This window comes from Gavialis gangeticus, unplaced genomic scaffold, assembly GCF_001723915.1.
Source record: "Gavialis gangeticus isolate Ggan-Ray unplaced genomic scaffold, GavGan_comp1, whole genome shotgun sequence".
Classification (NCBI taxonomy): domain Eukaryota; kingdom Metazoa; phylum Chordata; order Crocodylia; family Gavialidae; genus Gavialis; species Gavialis gangeticus.
Window position 1 is genome coordinate 20,534,701 of NW_017729003.1, and position 25,496 is coordinate 20,560,196.

Below are 25,496 nucleotides of genomic sequence, written 5' to 3' on the forward strand. Positions count from 1 at the left end.
TTTTTTTAAAAAAAAAAAAAAAAAAAAAAAGACTCCAAATGTGGAAATTTTACTGTGTCAGTGTAACCTCATGTTACTCTGTTACCCAGTTCATCTCTGTAAACCAGAGGTGTTCAACCCCCCAGCCTGGAGGCCAGATGTGGCCTCCAGAGCCATATTGTCTGGCCTACAGGATTCCCCAAGGGTCTGGAAGTTTGGCAGTGGGGAGGTGGGGTACGGCTCTGCTACTGTCAGCTTTCTGGACTCATGGGGAGCCCTGCTGGTTAACATGGTCTTGAACATCAGATCGCAACTGGTGTGCAGCTGGATCCAGTCAAGGGGGGGGTGGGTAGCATGCAGCTAGATTAGAACAACAGGCCACATGTGGCTGGATCATGATGATGTAAATTCGGACCTGGTAGGCAAGCTGTGCGGGGCCAGATTAAGGTAATTTGTGGCTGGATCAAGGCACTGCAGGGTTGGGCCCATGAACTGACCCTGTGTGGGATCCAGCCTGCAGACTTGACCCCATGTCACACATCTGACCCACGAGGCCAGAATTTTGGGCACTGGTGCTCTTAATTGCCCATCTCTGTTGTTTACACTTGGGATGTCTTAATTTAGGTGATAAACTCTTAGGTTTGCTTGTACTTGTTTATTCCAGCTGCATTCCACTAAGGCAGGAGTTTTCAACCATTTTTTAACAAGTGTACCCCTTCTGCCGTGGGGCTTATAAAAAGGTGATATCTTTTAGTAGACCAACAAGATTTTTGCAAAAAAAAAATTGTTTAATTGCAAGCTTTCAGGCACAAACACCCTTCATCAGGCATCAGAGAAAAAATTGTAAAAGTTCTGGGTAGAAATGAAAGTTCATATTTCATAGGATTTTACAGAGGATTCAATAGATGGAAAACTCTTTTGGGTAGCAGTTCTCAGTTGATGAAAAGCTGCCTTTTTTTTTTTTTTTTGGACAGTGGATGTTTGCAAATGTAAAAAAAAAAACCAACAAAAAAACAAAATTGGCGCTTTTAACTTGGCATGTTCCCACACTGAGTCCCACGCATGTTCAGAAGAGGCAGTGCATTACTTTAACCTGGCTCTGCGGTGTATATAAAGATGGAGCGCTTTAGTGGGGTTTTTTTGGGACTTCTGTCTAATACCTAATTGAATTGGCTTTACCTAAAAGTGCCCAAAAGCACCGCTGAAACACCTGATCTTTACAGATGCTGCAGAGCCAGGTTGAAGGTACATGCTGCTTCCAGTAAAGCATTTTTTTAAACACCTGCAAGCAAAACAGCTGTGGCTTGTGGTGCTAAGCAACCTCTACTTTATTTTCAGTGGGTGCTTGAGCCCTGGAACATCCATGGAGTCAGCACCTATATATGCCAGAAACTGAAGTTGAGAAAAGAGCAAGAAATACATGCCAAAGGACCAATTAAAAATATTAATAGACTTCTAATCTTTATGTGAATGACAATTGGGTAGGTGGGTTATGTACAAATATTTGAAAAATTTAAACCAGGGGTTTTCAACCTTTTTTTAACAAGTGCACCCCTTCTGTCTCAGAGTTTCAGCTCATGTACCCCTTTATATTAAGGGGTACTTTGTATTAAGACAGCCGCCTCCACCCCATGCACAGATTGGGGGGGGCATGTGCCCCCTGGGCCTCCACTGGGGTGTGTGCAACGGTGGGAGCCCCCCTGACCACATGTGACCTTTTTAAGTACACCTATGGGTATGTATACCCCTGGTTGACAACCACTGATTTAAACTATAGGAAGGGAAGAATGTAATTTAAGGTGGTACTTCAAAAGATGGCATTGCCATGTAATGGCACCTTGTATATTGTCAGCTGTTAGCTATGCAACAATAGCAACAACCTTCAAATTTAGTTTATTAAATTGTGTGACAGTCTTCCAAGGAAAGTTGTAGACACCCCCATTTGTTCCCTTCTCCCCCAGTTCTGTTTTCTTTGGACATTTAAAGCAAAACAGCAAAAGCTGTCAAAATACGCTTTAAGAAAGTATCTTTCACTGATGAGCATGAAATAGATGATGACATTTGAAATGGAGAAGTGCACAGTATGTTCATCATGAATCACTGTAGACCTCCACTTTGGTTCAGCTTTGCAATAAAATCCTAGTTTTTGAAACAAAACTAGACAAGACTTTAAGATCGGAAATGGTCAACTCCAGTTCATTCTTCTATATGTTATAGACACCAGCACCATGAATTTCTTCTATTTGCAATAAAATTATATGTGCCTTTATATTAAATATGTAATATTGTATTAGCATTATTTTCTCTTCTTTTCTTGTTTGAAAGCAGCTTGGGATAATGAGGTTCTGAGAGTCGCATATTCAAAGACTGCAATAAGAACTGGACAGATTTAGAGTCTTGATCTAAGTGAAACTGTCTTTTCATTCTTCCTCAGGCAAAGATCTGTGTCTTAATAGATTGGACTGAACAAACTAGTCTGCTTAGTCAAAGCCAGCTTGACCACACTCTGTAAAGTTAGAACCAAGATAATGTGATATATTTAAGGAGTGTATATGCTGGAATACTTTTAACCTATCTGTGGTAATAAATCCACTAATAGTTCAATGCACATAGAGTACTAATACTGTTAGTATCTTGTACATGAAAAAAACATGACTTTGATTTTATAATGACAAAGGGTCATTCTGTTTTGCTTATTCATGTGAATAATAGCTTCCTGTGCGATATTTTGAATAAAATTAGTGAAACGAGTAGCAGAGTAAGATTCTGCTCTACATCTACAAAGAAGCTAGCCAGAAATGCATAAAGGAGATTTAAAAATTGCACATAAGTTTTTCATGCCTTAAAATGTGGGTTTAGTTAATTATTCATTTTAGAAATGTATTCTGCAATATAGCCAACTCCCAATTTTTATTTCAAATCCTGTAGAATTTTTTTTATCAAAGTCCCAGCTCCTTGCATTAAATAATTACACAAGAATCTCAGTGATCATACTTTAGGGTCTGATAGCGCAATATGTTTTTTGCCTAATGTTTTCTACTATAAAACCAATTTTACAGTTGATTTTAACTTTGTTGAGCACTGACTCTTCAAAAGGAAAATTTCAGCCTGAAGTGCTTTTTAAGATTTAATTTTCTTGTTCGGAAATTTCAGTCAATAATGTTCAGTTATTTTCCCTTAGCTTCAGATGTGGAAACATGTTTTTTGCCCATGTCAAAAAGAATCTGTGAACAACTGTCATACCCCCCATGCTTTGGATTAGAGGCTTGAAATTCGGCAGGGGATAGCCTGTGCGCCAGGGATGTGCCTTATGTCATTGCTGTGAAAATACTCCAAAATTTGGACAGCCTTTGAAAAATCATTTCGCATATGTCCAGTAAATATATATATTTTTAATATTTTTTAATTTTGGCAGCTAAAGATCTCTGAAGATTCTGTCCTCCAAGCATGTGTTAGCCTGCCAGCTTCTAGGGCTGATCACATTTCCTGAGAGAACTTTGAGAGCAACTGAATGTGTTCTGTCCTTTTCAAGCTCTTTTATATGTGGTTCACAGCCCATGTACCTTCCTCAAAGAGTGGCTGAACATGTTCCAGCCCAGGGCTAAAAGGACAAAGCCAGACTTCCTTTGCAGAGGTTGTTTCCAGCTGCCCTTGGCCAGAGTGACTGTCTCAACTGAAACTGCTCTTAGTGACCTTCTAACTAACATCAGGCAGCTTGGAAGAGGAAACTGTCTCATTAGAATGCAAAGGAGGACACAAGCTGGGCTGGGAGGGAAGGAAAGCAATAGTTGGGGAATAGTGAGGAATATGAGTCTAAAGTAAGGGAAAAACTTGGAATAAATCTGGCTGAGAAAAGACTTAGGAGGCTGGGTGGGGAAGACTTGGACCTGGTACAGTACACTGCCTACGCCAGAGCACCAGTCTCAATATTACTCTGTCAATGGATTTCACAGATATTTGCTCACAGCAAAGTGTAAGTTTTATCCATTTCTAGGCAGGCCTCCAGGTAAGGGAGGAAGGTGTACTGCAGGTATTGTTTAACCCATTAGTTCAAGAGGCAGAGCTCATTATTGATGATTCATGACTACAGTAAAGTGTGTGTGGGATTGAGGGTGATGCCACATGATTTTTTAAATATTTGATGATTGTTTTAAATGTAGATAATTACACACCAAAACTACAAAAGAACATTATTAAGTTTGCAGGGCTAAGTGCTCAGAGATTGGAAATGTCAGAATTCAAGTTGCTTAAACAACCTTGATTCTGCCTCCTTGTGCATATGCATAAATGCTACAGCCCTGAATTTTCCGATCATGTAATCTCTTTCTGGAGGTCTCTTGTTCCATTCAGAGCATAGGAGAGATCTATTGTGGGGGTGAATCCAGTTTTTTTTTTTTAGTGTAGGATCCCTGCCTCATTGCAGAAGTAAGGAGGTATGTAGTGAAAGAAGTAGGGGGCTGCAGGAAGAGAGAGGACAGTTTTGTGGTATAAAGGCAAGTGAATTCTATCCTAGTAAGTTAGATTTCATCCCTGCCTCTGCTACAGAGGTACTATATGATGCTAGGCCAATCATTTCAACCAGACTCTTATTAGTAGCTTCTAATAGTTTGTGCTCTTCATTTTCTGCGTACCTGACTTGAAACTCAGAAGTAATGACTTTTCACGGTTGTAACAGAATTGAATGGGAGTATATATGGTTGTTGTCTTTTCAAACCGAACACCCTAAATTAATGGAAACTTCAGACCTTAATCTCTGCATCTTGGTCTGTAAAATAGATATAATATCACCCCTTCATGGCACAGGGAGATTCTGCCACTAAGGGAGAAGTGCAGTTCCCTGCTGTAACTGAGAGCGCCTGGACCAAACAGAAGTTCCTTGTTGGTTCCAGGAGGGAGTGGAATCTAGCTGCTGGATACCAGACTGCAGCTGGTTTCCCCTAGCGATAGCCCCTCCTCCCTCTCATCCTGTCCCTTTTTCAGAAAGGGAGGGGGGAAGTGAAACAGAGGGAGCTCCTCTTACAGGCTCCCCAGCAGGCATTGGAGGGTGGGATGGGTGTATTGGAGCTCCCTAAGGTGAAGGCTCCAGTACCCCCACCCTCCACATTGCTGAAAAACCCCCAGACCAAACTCTCTCCGCTTCATTTCTTCCTTCCCATTCTGAGAACAGGGACCGGCTGGGAGGCAGCACACACACAAATTACAGAAGATGCTGTGTTTTGAAATGTCATCATCTGAACCCTCATGCAGTGAAGGTTCAGAGCTTCATCCTGTTGGTCATTTTTGAAGTGAGGTGTAGCCATGCGCTTGTTTAGACACTTATAGACCATTTTCTGGGGCCAGATGAGGTGAAAATTGTCATTTTTGTCTGCAACCTATATGAATGTGATGTTTAAGATTTCTTAACAATTGTATCCTTTGCAAAACTGGAGCAGAGTTCTTACTAGGGCATATAACTGCAGCTTGCTATGAGGCCAGGAGGAGGGGTAGGACTACTTTACTGGTTTTTTGAACTACTGAAGCAGAGACGAACTTTGTGGTCACTTATAGGAAAGACTTGGCAGCTGCAGAATCCGAACAACACAATCTAAATTGTTTCTCCACCAGAAGCATCCGGGCGTGTAACCAGCCAGTTGAGTAATTGCTTCTGTATAACCTGCTGCTACACACTGTCTTGCCTTTCAGATAACTTTGCTATGGTTACCTTTCGTAGTAAAGATTTTTTCCATTATTTATCATCATAGATGCATAGAGTTAGATAAGGAAATTGTGTGTTGAAAACATTAGCATAGTTGACTGTAGGTTCAACCAAATGATCCTAAAGATTCCACTTGAATTTTAGAATGTCTTCCTGAGTGAAAGTAAAGTGTATAGGTGGGCCATTCTGCCAAAAATGCATGTGGTTTGTTCCCGTATCCTGTGGATGACGCTATACTTGCGAATGGTTGAAAAACATTATATGTGTCTTTTTTTTTCTGAATTTCTTAGCATCTTTCTGTAAATTTTTCCTTTTAAAGGTCCATATTCCTTAAACGGCTATAGGGTGAGAGTATACAGACAGGATTCTGCCACCCAGTGGTTTACTGGTATAATTACTCATCATGACCTCTTCACTCGCACTATGATTGTTATGAATGACCAGGTAATTATTATATCCACTACTTGGAAAAGCCTTGGGTTAAAAAGAAATACTTGAGATTTTCGAAAGGTTTTGTAATCTCTCTTAGATTTATTATACTGTTCACTTCAGATGTGTACAAGTATATCCTTCTTGCTTTTAAAATAGTGTTTGAGTCCTTGGGATCAGTCAAGTTTTTCTGAGTGTGAGCATTTATGCAAAATGCATTTCATAATTAATTTTGATTGTAAGACTTTAGCTTCTCTTATGAGGTCATTATCTGACTAATGAAGTGTTAGAAATGAAGTAATTTAGTAATACGAATTAGTCTTTCCTGTCAGCACCATTTGGAAGTCTCTTTTAACACAGAAGTTTCCTGTATAACTCCAGGAACAACTGGTGGGGGGGTTTTCCCCTGAACAACTAAAAGCCTTCACTTTGAACAGTACACTATAAGTATTTGTTATAGTACTTTTCAGTTATGGATCTGAAATTGTTCTTGGCCAAAAAAATTCCTAGTTATTTTTCATGGCAAAAATTAATTGCATCCCAAGAGAAACATGAGAATATTGGTTAGCTCTGAAATAGCAGATGTCCCATCTTCCTTGAAGTGACTAAATCAGGGGTCAGCAACTCCCGGCATGTGTGCTGAGCTTGGCATGCAAGGCCGTTTTGCTCGGCACACCACCACCAGCCCGGGCTGTAAGCAGCTGCTGCCAGCCACGGAGCCCAGGCTGCTCCCAGCAGGTGGCTGGGAGGCTGCAAGCCCTGTTGTGAGTAGACTGGGCTCCATGGGCCAGCTGCAGCTGAGAGGCTGCAAGTAGCTGCTCCAGCCTCTGGCTGGCATGTTGGCACTTCGGCACCTTCCAAGGCAGACGTGTTTTTTCCGGCACTGTGGCCAAAAAGCATTGCCTACCCCTGGACTAAATGAAAACACGGTCAAGATACAGCTATAAACCGTATGTTCAAGTTCTTTCTTTCCCTTTCTTCTAATTGTTTTCCCCAAATATCTGTTTTATTTCGGTCTAGCACTCATAGATCTCTTTGTGCCTCATCTCTCACTTACCTGAAAAAATGTCTTCACTTGTAGTGTTCCGTAAATTTATCTTGTTAGTGGTGGCTTTCTGTATAGATGTGACCATCTCCTTTCTGTGTTGGCATTTTCAAATTCACTCCCATCAGTTACTTTGTTTTTCTATTTGTGGCTAGAGTGTGTTGTTTTTAAAACAGTTGGTTAATGGTTCTCAACTAAGGACAATTCAGTGGCTTTTCAATGTGTTATCTAGCAAACTGTTATCTGGAACCAGTACAATAGTGCCTACAGTAGAAATTGTAACCTTCAAATTAAGTAAGAAGGTTTGGGTTTTGCTGCTGCTTCAATCCCCAGTTAAAAAATCTGCAGTCTGATGGTCCTAATCAAGATCAGCTATGGTTTTCACTTGGATGGAAAAAGGTAGTTAGCTTTGTTAGTCTGAAGTCAGTCAGAAGACAGGGTAGATTTGTACCTTATAGACTAGTAAATCAGAGATGTGTAGTATAAGCTGTCGTAAGCAGCAGGTGTACTTCATCAGATGCTGCAAAGGGACTCACTGCTTTCTATTTAGAAGGTCTCCCTCCTGCAGTCTTTTCCCAGCTTGTGATGAAATAAGTCCGCTGCTTACAAAAGAATGTATGACTCATCTCTGATTTAGTTAGTCTAAGGTGCAAATCTGCCTTGCCTTGTGTCTTCCCTTCAGCTAGTCTTTTAGCTTACAAATAAAGTATATAATTTAGCTTGTGTAAACATGTGAACCTCGCTATGAAAATACAGGTTAGAGTGTATCTGAACACCTGCTGATTATGGATTTTTTTCTCTCTTTAATAAACTAGGTGTTAGAACCACAGAATGTTGATCCTTCTATGGTTCAGATGACCTTTCTAGATGATGTTGTTCACTCTTTGTTGAAAGGTGAAAATATTGGCATCACATCACGCCGCAGGTCTCGTTCCAACCAGAACAGCAACACAGTCCACGTAGATATATTTTCTCTTCTTATTTAAAGTATTATTGTTTATAGCAAATGTTCAGTATCTGTGATTAAGCTGCTTAGTTAGGATCATGTAGATGAACTAATTATGTAATTACTTTTAGGGTCATTATACCCGTGCTCAAGCAAATAGTCCCAGACCAGCAATGAATTCCCAAACGGTAGCACCAAAACAGAATTCTCACCAGCACCAGCAACAACGGAACAGTCGGCCAAATAAAAGGAAAGGCTCAGATAGCAGCATGCCTGATGAAGAAAAAATGAAAGAAGAAAAATATGATTATATAGGTCGAGGAGGTAGGGCAGTTATTGAAATGAGAGGGCAAAAGATTCTTAAAGTTGTATGGAACTAAAAATATAACAAGCATTTCTTTCTCCTCTACAGAAAATCCCAAAAGTAAAAATAAACACTTTCTTAGCAAAAGAAGAAAACCTGAAGAGGATGAAAAGAAACTGAGTATGAAAAGACTGCGGACAGACAATATCTCAGACTACTCTGAGAGCAGTGACTCAGAAAACTCAAACAAAAGATTAACAGATTCTTCCTCAGAGCAAAATTCAGAGAATGAATTGAAAAGCAAGAACACCTCAAAGATAAATGGAGAAGAAGGAAAATCCCAAAGTAGTGAGGGTGGAGAGGAACAGACACTAATAGACCAGCAGTCTCCCTGGGATGGAATACAGGAAGATAAAAGACATCAGGGGGCAGAAAGACTAAAGTCAACTGACTTAGACCTGCAAGAAAAATCTTCACCCCATCCAGCAGAGCAGCCGACAGTCTCTGATCAGAATGCCAATGACCTACATGTTCAAGAGTGCAATATTGAGAAGCAGTATGCTATGAAATTGACAAATGAGCAATTTGTGCCCAGGCCTCCTACACCAAAATGTGTTGTTGATATAACTAATGAAAACAATTCTGATAAAGAGAGCCAGGAAAAAGCTGCAAGTACCTTTGCTTTGCAAACAGTTCAGAAAATAGAGTCTTGTAGCAGTGATTTAAAACACCAGTCTACAAATGCAAATTTTCTAGAAGTGAGAAAACAAGAAACTGATCAGAGTTGGGTTAGCACTATTGTCAATAAAATGGATTTGATCCCAGCTGGGGTTACAAAAACAACTTTATCAGTGAATGAACATCTAAATCCTGAAAAAGAAAAAGTTCAGTATGGCTCCTTTATGTCTTCATTAAATGTAGTTTCTTTAGCAGAAGAGGGCAAACTACGTAAACGAAGTCCAGCCCCTGATTCTGTGAAGTCAAAGTCTAGTGCTTCAGTTGATCATCCCAAATCAAAGTCAGATTCTTCACCTGATGTTAAGGCTAAACTCACCCAATCTCCTGATACTGTGAAGTCTAAGGTTAGTTCACAGAACAGTCATGTTACTGGAGTAACAAGGTCAGCAAATAAAACTGAGTATGATTTGCCTAGGTCTAGTTTTCATCCAGTTCCAGCTAGAGTTAGTACTTTAGAAGCTACTAAAAGTCCTCTTATCATTGACAAGAATGAACATTTCACAGTATACAGGGATCCCACACTTATTGGACAAGAAACAGGAACTAATCACATTTCACCTTACTTACATCAACATAATTATCCTCTTCATTCCTCATCCCACAGAACTTGTTTAAATCCAAACCCCCCTCATCCTGCTTTATCTGGTGCATCTCATCTATTAGCTGGGTCATCAAACCAAACTCCGTTGTCTGCTATTAACACTCATCCTCTTGGTACTACATCTCACCATTCTGTTCATCACCCTCATCTACTTCCTGCAGTATTACCTGGAGTGCCTACAGCCTCCTTACTAGGTGGCCATCCACGACTAGAGACTGCTCATGCCAGCAGCCTAAGCCACTTGGCATTAGCACACCAGCAGCAGCAGCAGTTGTTACAGCACCAGTCGCCACATCTACTTGGACAAGCTCATCCTACTGCTTCATATAATCAGCTAGGGCTTTATCCAATTATTTGGCAGTATCCAAATGGAACACATGCTTACTCAGGACTTGGTCTACCTTCTTCTAAATGGGTCCATCCAGAAACTCCTGTTAATGCTGAGGCTTCCTTAAGAAGGGTAAGTTATACTGATTTATTCAGATATGTTTTATGTAAGGATAGCATTTTGATGACTGGTTTACATGTTCAGTTGAGTGGCTCCTAAATATATTTATTAATTGATCATGGTGCAGCTGTGCCTTTGGGCTTGTACATGACTTTTTTTTTCTGACACACACAATGGGTATAATTTCTAATCAAGTAACTGTATCTTAATGAACATGAGCAGAGGACTAAATTAAGCTTTTGTGGGAAACCTTAATTCTGACATTTACTATCTTTTCCTCGCTGGGCTTCACAACCTCAGGCATCTTTAAGAAGTATTATTTTATACTTAAATTTTTTGAAGTTTTTAAAAAAAGTCTTAACCAAATATTATTGAAACATTTTCATTTGCAACAATACTGGGTCAATAACAGCAGCGGAATCTGCACATCCACAATACAGGACTTGATTACTTGAGCTAACAGTGTTTTGGGAGCGATTTGTTACAGGGGTTAAGTGTTAGAAGACATTAGATTTGCCAGCGGATTTTGTATCTGCTAGGTGACAGAGAAGTGTTGAGACTGGAGAAATTTTGGGTTCAATTACAGGTTGTGTTGGGAAGTGTGCCTTTATATTTTATACCTTTCTTGCCCCATCAACTGCCACTGCCTTGTTCTTCTCTGCATCTGTCCATGCACTGCCTATTAGATTTCTATGCCCTTCTGTTCCTTTCTGCACACATTCTTTATTTTCTATCTCTGCTTCCCCATCTGCTCTTTACCCACTCTGTATTCAAGTGTGGCTGACAGTTTCTTTCTCCATGCCTTCTGGATGTTGGCAAAAGGAAGCCGTGAGATCCAGTAGTGTAACTAAGGGTGTGCAACTAGAACATCAACTCCAGCCACTGGAATGGAGACAAAGGGGTTTGAGGCTCTGGTTGTGCAGGGTCAGGAGTTCTCTTGTCAGGCTACCATCCTTCTCTCCCTGTTGAATACACTGCTTCTCCCCTGTTCCTGCCAGGGAAGGTGCCTGGTGTTGCTAGAAGAACCAAGCTAACCCTTCCTTGACCCTGTAGGTGCAGTCAGATTAAGGGTTTTTGGACGAGAAGACGGTTAATCTGATTGTTGGTGGCAAAACCTCTTCTTGCAAGCAGCATCCTACACTACTCTGCATGGCCAGAGCCTCAATCCACTCTGGCCTCTATTCTGGCACCCCAGGGTGCAAACCCTATCAGGTATGAGCTTGTTGTCCTAGGTGCAAACTCTACTAGTTACAACTCTGTTGAGATCACAGTAGAAGGAACTCCATTGTAGGCAGCCACTGCAGGAAAAGTCTTGTTCAGCTCTGGCATGGAGCATGCTTAGTGCAGACGAAATCTTTGGAAACCAGTGCTGCCAACCTCTGTCAGACTTCTCCTGAGCATGTGCAGGTGAAAATTCTTCAGTATGGCCTAATTTGGGAATATTTTGTCTTTACATTGAAACCTGGAACTTCTCAGTGGTTGTAAAGAGTTTTTATCATGCATTAAACAATTTTTATTTTTCCTTAACCTTATTCACAAACATGACTGAACCATTTTAGTTGAACCTTTTTCCAGAAAAGAAGTTTGAGTTGGTATGGAAATATTCAGTGAGAAGTTTGATAGTGATAAGTAACAGAAAAAATTGCCTTGTAAGAGAAAGCAGAAGGAAGTCTTAAATATAGGCGTTGCTCATTTCGCTTATAAAGTATATGTGAAAATATTAACCCAGCTTTAAGGGATTATCATAGACTATTTCCCATCAGATTCTCTGACCACATGTAATAAATTAGTCTGTAAATATGGAGATTTTTAATTATAACTATTAGCTAGTCACTGTCTTCTGCTGACTGTTGTCTTCTAGTTATAGTACTGGAAACTTTCTTTAAACCTATGACATTAGTCGAACAGTAAAAACTACATTAAGACGGTATCTAAGGCAGGGGCAGGCAATTATTTTGGGCGGAGGGCCGCTTGCTGAGTTTTGGCAAGCCATCAAGGGCCTCATGACAGGCAGCCCGGGCAGATAAATATTAATTTTCTAAATTTTTTAGGGGCCCCTGTAGGCCAGATAGAATGACCATGTGGGCCACATCTGGCCTGCGAGCTGCATTTTGCCCACACCTGATCTAAGGTCTTCCAGTTAAGTGTTTAAAAGTCAGGAAATAGGAATATTAATGTTTCACCTGCGTATTTGCAATAATTTTTTTTTATATCTCGCATGTGACAAACACTGCAATGTTTCAAAGATAACTTGTAACCATTCATTTTCACAAAACTTTTCAACTGTATGTGAAAAATGATATGATACAGTACCATAATCTAAGGCTGTCAAATGTGTGTTAGTGAGGGGATGAAGTTACAGTTGTGTTTCAAATTTAAATTTTATGTTTCCCGACCCCTGAGTACTTAAACATGCAAACTTTTTCCTTTGTGTGAAATTATTTGGAAAATTATAACAGATTACTTGGGTGTATATGTAACTAATTGTTTGTAGCATGGTAGGAAAAGTAGAAAGGAAAAAAGATAATTATGCTTTGATCTGCTTTATAAGTCTACCTAAGAATTACACTTTTTAAAGAAAACATTTTTTGTAATTTATTGAAATCCGATTCTGTTTAACTGATAATTATAAGTATACACTACGAAAGTATTAGCATTTTGTTAGTTTTAAGCAATTTTTTTTAACACAGCCTTGAGGTGAAATTCTCTAGAAACAAAAGATGCTTGCAGACGTTAAAAAAACAAAACGGCGTTTTGCTTTAAACTTGGCGTGTTCCCACGCCAAGCCCTGAACATGCCCAGAAGAGGCAGTGCCTTAGTTGGACACAGCTCACCCAACGTCTGTATAGATATGGTGCTTTAGTGGGGCTTTTTTGGTGCTTTTATCTAATAGCTAATTGAATCAGCTTTAGCTAAAAGTGCCAAAAAGACCCACCGAAGTGCCTGATCTTTACAGACGCTGCAGAGTCAGGTTAAAGTAACGTGCTACTTCTTCCAGTAAAGCAAGGGGGGGTTGTTGTTGTTTTTTTAACATCTGCAAGCAGCCAAACTTATCAAAAGAGGCATTTGAAAATTAAACTTCTACAAAATACATATTAAACTAGAAATGCATGTTTTACATGCTGCAAAACAAGTTAGAACTGTGGTCAGATAACCAGTCCTACTCTCTAAATATACCTCAGAGCCTTGAAAAGAAAAAAGGAAAATGTGAGTTGCAGCGTTGAAATATCATTTAGATACATCATTGGAAGAATTAGAAATATGTATCATGCTAGTGTGCTTCTGTTTCTGGGGTTATTTTTTAAGTCTGATTTTGTTGCTGTTAACAGAATACTCCCAGCCCTTGGTTGCACCAGCCCACCCCTGTGACCTCAGCTGATAGTCTTGGGTTATTGAGTCACATTCCTGTAAGACCATCCAGTGCAGATCCTCATCGGCCACTCAAATTGACAACACATTCTAGTCCACCGTTGTCCAAGAATCTAGTAGATCATCATAAAGAGTAAGATGGTCACTGTTTAAATCTATAACCTGATGTGTAGTTTTTTGTTTGCAGTATGAAATTCATAAGGTTTAATATTCAGTTACTTTCATTCCAGTTTATTTGTGACTGCATCATCTGGCATATGTCTATATAGATATATATCTCAACAAGCCTAAATATAGTAACAAATGATGACAACATTTTCAAAAGCACTCAAGTCTAGTTTTAAAACTGACTCTGCCAACTGCACTTTGAAGGCAATTTAAGTTCATAAGTCACTTAGAGACTTTGAAAAATTATACCTCACATAAAGATATGTACCAGCTTTACTTTGTGTTGCTAGAGAGTATTGTTTGGGAGAGATGAAGCAGAGGTCTGATGTGTTGTAGTATATTTCTTCTAAATCTAAGTGTACTTTATCCTTTTTTTATACAGAGAATTGGAGAGGAAAGCATTTATTGAACCTTTACGTTCTGTTACAACTGTGCCAGTAAAGATTGATGTGGAACAAAGCAGAACACAGACTGCAAAAGAGAGCCATTTGCACAGACACTTTGTGGATCCAATGCTGAACCAGTTACCGAGGCCACCACAGGAGACTGGAGAGCGGTTAAACAAATACAAAGAAGAACATAGACGGATACTTCAAGAGAGTATTGAAGTTGCTCCTTTTACAGCTAAAACCAAGGCTCTAGAGGGAGAGAGAGAAAACTATTCAAGAGGAACACCATTATCGTCTTTGAGCCCCAAAAGCCATGTAGTAAAATATGACAAGGATGCAGAACGTTCTGTGTCAGAACTTTATAAAATGAAACATTCAGTAGCCCAGAGTTTGCCACAAAGTAACTATTTCACCACCCTGTCTAATAGCATAGTGAATGAACCACCAAGGTCATACCCATCTAAGGAAGTTTCAAGCATGTATATTGATAAACAGAGTAGTTGTCCATCAACAGCAGCTAATCTCCAGTCTCTCCCTTCTTTCATTTCATCTCTTTCAAAGCCCCCACCTTTGATTAAGCATCAACCAGAGGGTGAAGGTCCAGTAAGCAAGATAACAGAGCAGCTTTCCCAGCCAATGCAGTCTCACTCTATAAATTCTTTTAGAAATGACAGCCGGAGCCCTACTCAGTTATCAGTTTCATCTTCAAATACACTCCGAAGTATGCCTGCATTACATAGAGCCCCTGTATTTCACCCTCCTGTCCATCAGAACTTAGAGAGGAAGGAAAGCAGTTATAGCAGCCTTTCACCTCCAACCCTAACTCCAGTCCAGCCAGTTAATGCTGGTGGCAAAATCCAAGAATTACAAAAACCACCAACTTTAGTACCTGAACCTAAGGAAGCGCAAGCAGTGTACAAGGGCACTTCTGAGCAGAATATATCAGATGCATGGAAATCTAATAATGCTCCAAACAATGAAAAAGTTGAATGGCATATTGAGAGAATGAGTGGCAAGTCGCAATCCGCTACAGCATCTGTCATTGTACGTCCTCCTAGTACAAAATATGAGAGTGCGCCAGTAATGCATTCATCCAAAGATAGAGTGAGTGAAAGATCTTCAGCAGGGACAAATCAAACAGATTGCCTGAAAACAGCGGAAGCCAGAGAGACTGGAAGAATCATTCTGCCAAATATGAACTCAGACACTACTCACACACAGTATGAAAAGAAATTTCCAGCTGTTTCACAAGGCAGCATTCCTAGTTCTGGCACACTGAAGACAGCTAAGATGTGTAGTACCAAAATGGATGTAACCACATCTGCAGCCACAACTACCAGTGTTTCAGCTTGGGGTAGTTCAGATGCGACTTGCTCTTTATCAAATGCAGTTTTGACGTGCACCCCACTCGAGTGTACATCCTCTACAACAGTGAGTCAGGCAGTGGCACAGACCCAAGAATGCAAAGTCAACACTGCAGCTTCGGTTACACCAGCCAGTGGCAAGTCAGGAAGTGCAGTTCAGTCCAGGTCTGGCTTCTCTGGCCCAACTGATTTTATCCATTTGAAAAAGCACAAGGCAGCACTGGCTGCAGCTCAATTTAAAAGTAGTAGTGCCAGTGAGACTGAGTCCAGTGCTGTGAAAAATCAGACACTTCCAGCCTCCATTTCCCTCGACAGTGCTATCATCTACAATACAATAAACAAAGCAAACTCTCTAGGCAATGGGCAAACTTCTCAGGCAAGTCAGCCAAACTACCACACAAAACTGAAAAAAGCTTGGCTTACAAGACATTCGGAGGAAGATAAAAACACTAATAAAAGAGAGAATTCAGGGAACAGTGTATCAGAAATTATTAAGCCATGTACTGTCAGTTTAATAGCTTCTACATCAAGTGATTTACAAAATAATGTAGATAGTAAAATCTTAACAGATAAGTTTCTAAAAGAAGATAAACACCCAAGGAGAAAAGCAAAAAGAACTTACGAATCTGGCTCTGAAAGTGGAGATTCTGATGCAAGTGAGAGCAAATCAGAGCAAAGGACTAAACGGCAGCCTAAGCCAACTTACAAAAAGAAACAAAATGACTTGCAAAAGAGAAGAGGTGATCCAGAGGAAGAAGTAAAACCCAATGGTGTTCTTAGCAGGAGTGCCAAAGAAAAAAGCAAGTTGAAGTTGCAGAGCAACAGCAGTAAGTATGTCAGTTAATCTGAATTAGAAGAGAGAAATAAAACAAAGATTATGGACAGTTGTGTTGATCCAAGGAGTATTTGTGTTATGGTAGCATGCAACTGAAAACAGTCTAAAAAGACAGTGTCAAAATTGGGTAGCTCTACAAATTTACTAACCGCACCCCATCTGGATGCCTTGGTCTAAGAATAGTGTCTTTTATATATATAAGTGTGTGTGTATTTTCACACATTGTTTCTTGGTTTTAAAAAATCTACATATGCCTGTTAAATAAAAACCAAGTATGTATGAGCATACTTTTATAAAGAACTAGTCTCACTGTGCAGAGGATCACACTTAATTCACATCATTTAAAAAAAAAAAAAATCATTAAGTTTTGGGGTGCTACTGTTAAACTTTCATTTGAGGAGGAGGAATTAAGATATGGACACCTACAACTCAAAGATTGCAGGTAATTTTCATGAGACACGGAGAATGCCTGCCAAGTTTCAAGGAGATAGGTGCAGGGGCTTGGAGAAAACTACCTCAAGCTGCTACAAAGAACCAACTTGCAGGATCATCATAAAATTCTAGTTTATTAGACGGACGCAAAATTCAAATCGTAAACCTTGGGGCTGATCCCCTCGAACGCACGCACATTCATGTGCACACACTCACTCACAGTAGCTAGCTATGAATACTAAGCACCGGTGTCAAGATATACCTATCCTCAAGCGCCGGAGTTGGCTATTGATGGCCAGTTGAAGCTTCTTTCAGTGCGATGTTGCTTCAGAAGGGGGTCACTGGCTGGTCCTTCTGGCTGGACAGGCAGGGTGCTGTTCAGGTCAAAGAGGGCACCATTGGGGGCCATTCTTCACTGCCTTTTATCCTTCTCTGGCAGACTTTGGTGGCTCCGCAATTCTTGGGCTTACCCAATCCAGGGGTCGTTCATCTAGTGGGATGTCTCCCTTGGTGGCTGCTGGATGGCAGCTGTCAGCCCCAGGGGTCATTAGTCTGTGGTTTCATAGGTGTTAATCCTTGCTCATTAACTCGTTATCGTAGCTATCAGTTTTGTTTTGATTTTGCTGTTTCGACCTCAAAACAGCATCGAAACAAAACTGGCAGCGAAATTTCGCACAGCCCTAGTACAGAGGATGGATTTTCATCTCTGTATTTTGACTTGATAGCCTTTTACCTCCTAATATATATTACAACGCTGTAATAGTCCAATTTATGTAGGATTAAGTTATGTAACATGCTACCAGTATCAGTTTTTGGAAGGTGTCCCATATTGGTACAATACTTAGAATACTTCTGTCTTTAATGTTATGTTTCTACAAAGGGGAGGATGAAAGAGAACGGTCCATTTTTTGTTTGCTTTTTTTTTTTTTAAACTAGTTCAGTGCATAAGTGGACTTTACACTTTGTGTATGCATGCAGTACTACCAAGTGATCTTTACCCTGTCATGAGATGAAAAATAAGTAGGGGTTCATTGAAAATGACAATATCTTTCTTAATGTGGAGACATGAGTAAGATGGCTTAAATGAAAGACCATCCCCTGTTTTGTCTAGTAATTCAACTGTTGCTTCTAGAATTATTTGGAAGGTGTTAGGTTTGTCAGATAAGTAGAAACTTCAGGATTTATCTTGTGCATTGGGTAGATATTTTGGATTAGCATTTGGACACACCCCATAATATCAGTTTCCTAAAGTTTCAGGAAAGAGAAGATAAGCATTAGTGGACTTCGGTCCTTCCTGTCATCCTTCTCATTATTGATATTTTCTAATAGGTAATAATTGTGACTATTAATATCTGTTGTAGACTGCGCGAGTCACCTATGGGATACTTTGCCACTGTCCTTTAATTTATTGTTGCTCCAGTTCTCTGCCAGCACTGTCAGTCCCTTCTCCTTCCCATCTTTCTGTTACCAGGTCCTGATTATTGATCACCACTGGATGATTCACCATTTATTTGCATTCCTCTTGGAATAACTCCCATTATATTACAGTTAGAGCAGGTCTAAAATTTTCTGCTGAAATGGGTATTTGGATGTTTCTCACATACAGTATGCCCCAGAATAAAATATACACCTTGTTTTTGAATGGCAGAATGAAGAAAAAAAGATATTTACATGTAGTAATAACTGAGTAGCAGCAGATGTAGAGCTGAACCTGCTCATTATTCTATTGCTGTGGCTAAGTGCAGACAATCAAAAAGCCTGAGGCTGAATCAGTTCAGTCTTTGCAGGTTAGTCTAAGCTGTAGAGATTAAACTGAGAAACAACTGGATGTGCATACACTTTTGATTCAGGAAATGCAGCCACATGCCTGCAGTGGCTCAGGCCAGAAGCCGGGGCAGCTAGAGCATGGCTCTGGCATGTAGCCAGCGTGGGCTGTATTTTCACTTTCTTTTCCTGCTGCCCCCACGGTCTCTGGGGTTTGCAGTCCAGAATTACAGAAGCAGAACTCTGCAGGGTTTCTCATCACTTTTTCTTACTGCTTCCAGGTGCCTCTGGATTTTGTAGTCACAGTTGCAGCCAGCGGTAACTTTCAGTAAGTTTAGCAGGGCAGGGCAGCTCTGTACTTGGGAGAAGCGGATTTAGCTCCTCTCCCTGGCCCCAGACTTCAGCCAGGGTTTGCCGAGGTGTAGGGGGCACTCCTTGCTTCCTCCTCCGCCCCCCTCCCAACCCTTCTCTGATGGAGCAGACAGCACATCCCAGCAGGGCTGGAAAGTATGCTGGGGGAGGTGGGGGGTCTGATTTAATTTAAGCCAGAGAAGGTGTCTGGGACAGAAGTTTCGTAAACGGGTTTGATCCAAATCAGTTAAGTCTGATACTACATTCAACCAGGTTTATCTTAAACCGGTTTCATCCATTTTGAAACTAGTTTATGTGCACTGAACTTCTGTTCTGTTACAGGTTTAAACCAGTTTCTGATCACTTAAACTGGTTTATGTGTAACTTCTGTCCATAGCCTGTGAGTCTGTACAGATACTACATTCACTTCTGCCCTGTAAGAGCAAAAACTGTGCTTACCATATTTGTTAACTGTAATGTGCACTGAAAATTGCAGCAGCTTTTTTTTAAAGTGGTGTATGCAAGAAAATATAGTACACTTATTTAGATTCAGATTTTTTTAACACAAAAACATCTCAGGCTTGAACTTTCAGATGATGAGAAACAGGGTTCTGGGAATCCTGCTTGGATTCCTGACAAGCTGCTGGGAATACTTGTGCACATTCATGGCAACCATATCTGGAAGATTTCAAGATTTCTTTTTTAATCACAATCTGAAACAGATCCAAATACTAAAATATCCTCACATGCATCTGAGGTAGGTAGGTAGGTAGGTGCTCTTATCCCCATTTTACAGTTGGCAAACAGAGAGTTTGAGTGGCTTAAAGTTGAAGCAGCACAGTGGAAAATTTTGGGAGGTTGCTGCATTGTTGTGTGTGTGTTCTCATTGATACAAGAAATGAACCTGTCTTTCTTGGGTTATTGAATCCTTTTTTGCTTTGTAGCAGTAGTATTGCATCAGTAGTTTTCTGGGGAATACTTAACAAATACAAATAAATACACTGGATAAGTGCAGTATGTAAATAAGTAGAGATACAGTTAACTGTGTTTTTGCCTAGGTAACATTAAAATCATAGATCTTTTTTTTTAAACTTGAGTGTTTATGTAAGTGGAAGAAAATAAAAGTAGCTGGACTTCCAAAAATGAGGATCTGTTGTTCTTGTAGACTTCGAAATATAAATAGTTCGTAAATTTCTCTTCCCTGAAATGGTTGTTACTTTTGCAGCTGGCATACCGCGTTCAGTATTAAAAGATTGGCGCAAAGTAAAGAAGCTGAAGCAAACTGGAGAATCCTTTTTGCAGGATGATTCTTGCTCTGAAATAGGGCCCAATTTGCAGAAATGCAGAGAATGTAGGCTGATAAGAAGTAAGAAAGGTGAAGAACCATCTCACTCACCAGTATTTTGTAGATTTTACTACTTTCGTCGGTAAGTACAATTCTTTTGGAAATGTATTCGTTTTGTGGTTAAAATTCTTTACATTAAATTGCATTTTCACAGTTCCTTTTGTGTAGTGACCTCCTTATAGTTTGGAAGAGGTAGGTTTTGTGTAACATTACAGCATTATAGTGATTTACATCTGAACAAGTGACTGCCATCGCATACAGTAGTTTTTCTTAGACTTACCCATAGTTAGAGCTGTCAGTCAATTGATCTTTCTTAAAGTAAATGGGGGTATGTCCTTGAGTTCACATAGTCTAATCAATTTTTAACAGCTGAGGTAGGCAAGTGCTGTTATCCCCATTTTACATTGATTAGTTCAGGTAGCCCTTATGGAATAAGACTCCATCTGTTAGTTTGATTAATTAAGTGTCTGTATGGACACCTTTCACAACCATAGTAAAACAGTTGATATAAATAATTGTTCCACTGCTGTCCCATGATACACCAGGCACAAAAGCAGTGATTTGTCTGGTTCAATTTCTTCATTCCACTGTTGGGAGTCGACTTGACTAGAAGACAACCACCTACATAAATAGTACTGTATGTTGCACAAAGCTCATTATGAGCCATTTTCATAGTGAGCAGTTTCTTGGATCTGTACCCACCTTTTTTGGTAGCATTTTTTTTGATCTTTCAAGGAGATCTATACTTTCATTTCTGTTGGGTGAAGAACATATCTAGTTTTATATTAGAATATACTACAGAATGCTAAAGGGTACTTCCAGGTATCTCAGTACATACCCATGCAGGGATCAAGCACATGGAAAAGCAGCAGCAGAATGGAAAGGACTGAGAAGTGCATACAGACAAAGGACCACAGTATCACATCTAGCATAGAAAACACAAGCTGAGCAATGTTGCAGAATAACCACTAGAACAATCAGTTCTTTAATATCAGCAGTATTGGGGTGAGCGGAGGGTAAGTTCCATTTAGACCTTTTTGCTGAAGAATGAAACTACTGGTAATTCTTGCATCATGTCTTTTCTAGCCAGTCAGCAGTGATGCTCGTGAAACATCCACAACAATCCACCAAGACCTACACCACAAGAAAATAAAATCCTTTGATGCCCTCTGTTAATGTTAGGAAGGCTGTACTTGTTGGCCTTTTGGCTTTTATTGGTTTATCAATCCAAGAACACTAAGTATTCATGCTGGAAGGGATGTGTATGTAGTGGGACAATGCAACATACAGAAAATTGTCTGAGAAATAACTTAAGATGGAACTTTATTTTCAAATTGAAGAGAAATACTTTACATTAGCATTTGTTTATAATTTAATGATAAAAGGAAAATATGAAGTAAATTAGACTTAACATGTAATCTACCTCACCACTTATTTTTAGCTTTAGAATATTTTCTTTGTTCTTACAATAAATCTTTATAGCAGCTTGAATATATCACTGTATTTGAAAGCTTGCCTAAGTCTGTCCCAATCGTGAGTTGGTCCAATAAAAGATACTTGCCTCCTTACTGAAAATTGTTAATTGGGGGTGGCCGGGGGGAAAGAACCCTTTACTTCTTGAGAAGGTTAGTGAGCCTGTTTTCCACTCTGGAGGACCTGTATCCTGGGAGTCTGGCATAGGTTACAAATACAAATTTGGTTTCATCCTGGTCATAGTTTGTTTAGACCTTAATAGTCATTGTTTCATACATTATCAGTCTCCAGTCTAGAAAGAAACCAGGATTGAAACAGAAGAACGCTTTAGATCAGGGTGGGCAAAATGCGGCCCGTGGGCCAGATGTGGCCCACCAGGCCATTCTATCCGGCCGGCAGGGCCCCTAAAAAATTCAGAAAATTAATATTTATCTGCCCTGGCTGCCTGTCATGCGGCCTTCGATGACTTGCCAAAACTCAGTAAGCAGCCCTCTGCCTGAAATAATTGCCGCCCCTGCTTTAGATCATGAATACAGGGGTATTAATAACTGTGTAGGAGGAGGTCTGTAGAATGTTAGAACTAAGCCAGAGTTGTTAGTACTGGTTTAGGAAGGAGTTGAAGTAACACCAGATTCTCTTACAAATTTAGAGGAGGGAGAGGAGAACCATCAGAGGCGTATGTGTTCTCTACTGCAAAAGCTAAACTTAGTGTATCTGGTCAGTGGTTTTTAGTAATGGCAAACAAGGGTTAGGGTGCAACATATGATAAGACTTATAGTTAAATTCTGTTTTCATTTTTAGGTTGTCTTTTAGTAAGAATGGAGTGGTTAGGATAGATGGTTTCTCTTCTCCTGACCAGTATGATGATGAAGCAATGAGTTTATGGACACATGAAAATTATGAAGATGATGAACTGGACCTAGAAACTTCTAAATACATTTTAGACATCATAGGGGATAAATTTTGTCAGTTAGTAACATCTGAGAAAACAGCCATGTCCTGGGTGAAAAAAGATGGTAAGGAAATCTTAAGTGTTGTTCCGTAATTCCATTCCAAAGCTAGTTTTAATGAAGCGTTATTCCCCTTTAAAATTGTTCATGTCTCAGTATGCTCCGTTTGTCTGGTGTTGCTGTACGCTAGTTTTTTGCACCGATACTATTGTTGACCAAATAGGAACAGAAGAATTCATTAAGAATTGTGCCACATATCCTTCAACAGAGAATACTCTTCCTGTATTTTTCTACAGAAATCTTAAGTTTGTTATTTTTTGTTTTTTTTTCATGAAGGACAGTGGTATATAACATGGATAATTTTGTTACATAATACTCAGAATGCAGCTGAAGTTGTATCCACTGAAGACTATATGTAGGGTGATTTTTTTTTCAGACTTTTTTGAGAGGAAAGTTATGATTGACCCTTTAGATGAAAATATTCATTGTTGTGTCACAGCTTGCACATATTTACCTTTAAACGTCAGTGATTTTTATTCTGTTTATTTTGTATTTCAGCCAAAATTGCCTGGAAGAGAGCAGTGAGAGGAGTCCGAGAGATGTGTGATGCATGTGAAGCCACATTGTTTAACATTCACTGGGTCTGCCAAAAATGTGGATTTGTGGTCTGCTTAGATTGTTATAAAGCAAAGGAAAGGAAGAGTTCTAGAGGTCAGTTTTCAAGTTTATACGAATTAAAGCAGTCTGCATATTTTAAAATTGCTGATCAAGAACTGTAGATGCCTTTTTGTGACTAATAAGTATATTATTTTTTACATGTGAAGCCTACGTTTTTTTTCTTCTGAGGAATTAATTTTCCTTGATGCTACCAAATTTGCTTGATTGGAAGGCGAAGTTTTTTCTGCCATTTATAGTTGAGCAGTAGGGTGGGGATGCAGGCAGCTGCTGTGGCTCTGGCCCCAATCTGGGGTTGGGGCTGGACCTGGAGACAGAGCAGCTTCCGCCTGCTCTCCTGTGCTGCGTGCCCCTCCACTTCCCCACAAGCTCCCAGTTCTTGTCCCTCTGTCTCTGTTGCTCCCTCTCTCTCTTTTTTTTTTTTTTTATTTTCTCTTTCTCTCCCTCTGCTACTGTCCTCCTTACGTTTGCTCTGCACTGGCAGGCTCCATCCCTCCTGTAACCTGGGGCAGGGAGCCAGTGCTGCTGCTGCAGAGCCCAAGCTAAAACAGCAGTGCTGGCTCTGCACTGCTGTTGCTACTGGGCCAGCCTAGAACTATGTTCTGGGCCCTGGGCTGCAGCGGGGATGGAACCTGCCAGCTCAGACCAAAAGTAAGGGTTTGGGGGGTGGGGAATAAGCTGGGGACAGGGACCTGAGGCTGCAGGTGGCAGAAGCAGCAAGGAGTGGGGAATGGGATGGGGGGAATGGGGCAGCCTTAGGCTGCAAGGGGGACAGGCAGCAGGGGGCAAGCTAGCTGCCTGTCTGTCTGCTTGCCCCACTGCCTGCCCCCTGCCATCTGCTCCCCACTGCCTGCTTCATTAGTGCCCCTGCCTATCCTACCACATGTCCCCCTGTTGCATCCCCCACTGTCTGCCCCTACTGCCTGCCTATTACTGCCCGCATCTTCACCTCTCCCCCTATCACTTGGAGTAGCGGGGGGCAGGGAGGTGAATTTAGATGATCCTCCCATAATTAGATTACATACATGGAAGAATTAGAATACATTTATACATTTTCCATGTATAGAATCTAACCATTGGGAAGTCACCTTAGATTCAGGTTCATCTTGTATTTGGGTAAATATGGTAAATATTTAAAATCAAACTTCCCAGATAATCAATTTTCATGGTTATGGGGCTAGTTAGACTTCTGTCTTCCTTCTGGTCACTGATTTTAAGGTTCTTGTCATTACTTGCCATAAGATGGAATCTTGTAGTTCTTTTGCCTTTAAGCTGGGACGTAAGTGCCAGCTAACCTCTTGTTGTTTTGTAAAGGCTTGTCTTGAGTTAAACACTTGCTTAAATCCTCCCCTCTGGAATCCATGACCAGGTTTCTTAACCCATAGCCTTATTAAAAGGAAGTAGTAGTATTATTACTACTATACTATTATTATTATTGTTCTTGTTATTTGCTTTTTAAGTTGTTTTTGTTGTTGCTCTTATTAGTTTTAAGCTATTATTATTATTTCTTTTATTTGCTTTTAAGCTATTTTTATTATTATTGCTTATTATTATTATTATTTGCTTTTACATATTAGAGGAAAAAGCATTTTAAAACAAACAAATAACCTACATGCTATTTGATTTAATCTAATCTTACTTTTCTCTACAACTAGTCTTTCCTTTTAAATTATAAGAACATAACAGTACCAACTCTGTGTCATAGTACTATGAACTATGAAACTATGAACCTGTGTTCTCTTGAAAAGCAAAACTTCCTCTGTGACCCACCCAGATCCTATCTCGGAACAGGTTTTCCTGGGATATTGGGAAAGAGCCATTAAGGCTGCTAGTTCTGCCGTTGTCTGGTAATCACCCTGAAGTGGAGGATGTTAAGTAGCAATTAGAAGGCATCTCCTACCATCCATAGAATCGTAGAAGTAGGGTCGGAAGGGACCTTGTAGATCTTCAAGTCCAACCCCCTGCCTGGGTGGGAAAAACTGGACTCAAATGAGTCCAGCCAGCTAGGCATCAAGCCTATTCTTAAAGACCCCCAGGGTAGGAGCCAGCACCACTTCCCTTGGAAGTTGGTTCCAGCTCCTAGCTGCCCTAACTGTGAAGTAGTTCTTGTGGATGTCTAATCTAAACCTACTCTCCAATAATTTGTGTCCATTGTTCCTTGTCATGCCAGGGGGTGCTAGGGGAAACAGTGTCTTC

General features: G+C 40.2%; 1 protein-coding gene across 2 annotated transcripts in view; it reads left to right on the forward strand.

Annotated features, from left to right (window-relative positions):
* JMJD1C (jumonji domain containing 1C) overlaps window positions 1-25,496 on the forward strand; it is a 196,064-nt gene that overhangs the window by 130,757 nt on the left and 39,811 nt on the right. For both annotated transcript variants that reach the window (XM_019507890.1, XM_019507891.1), the window contains 9 exons: window positions 5,994-6,118; window positions 7,964-8,107; window positions 8,226-8,418; window positions 8,507-10,197; window positions 13,515-13,687; window positions 14,105-16,302; window positions 20,083-20,284; window positions 22,477-22,691; window positions 23,184-23,336. In XM_019507890.1, the coding sequence (XP_019363435.1) occupies window positions 5,994-6,118; window positions 7,964-8,107; window positions 8,226-8,418; window positions 8,507-10,197; window positions 13,515-13,687; window positions 14,105-16,302; window positions 20,083-20,284; window positions 22,477-22,691; window positions 23,184-23,336 (5,094 nt within the window). The remainder of the gene's footprint in view (window positions 1-5,993; window positions 6,119-7,963; window positions 8,108-8,225; window positions 8,419-8,506; window positions 10,198-13,514; window positions 13,688-14,104; window positions 16,303-20,082; window positions 20,285-22,476; window positions 22,692-23,183; window positions 23,337-25,496) is intronic.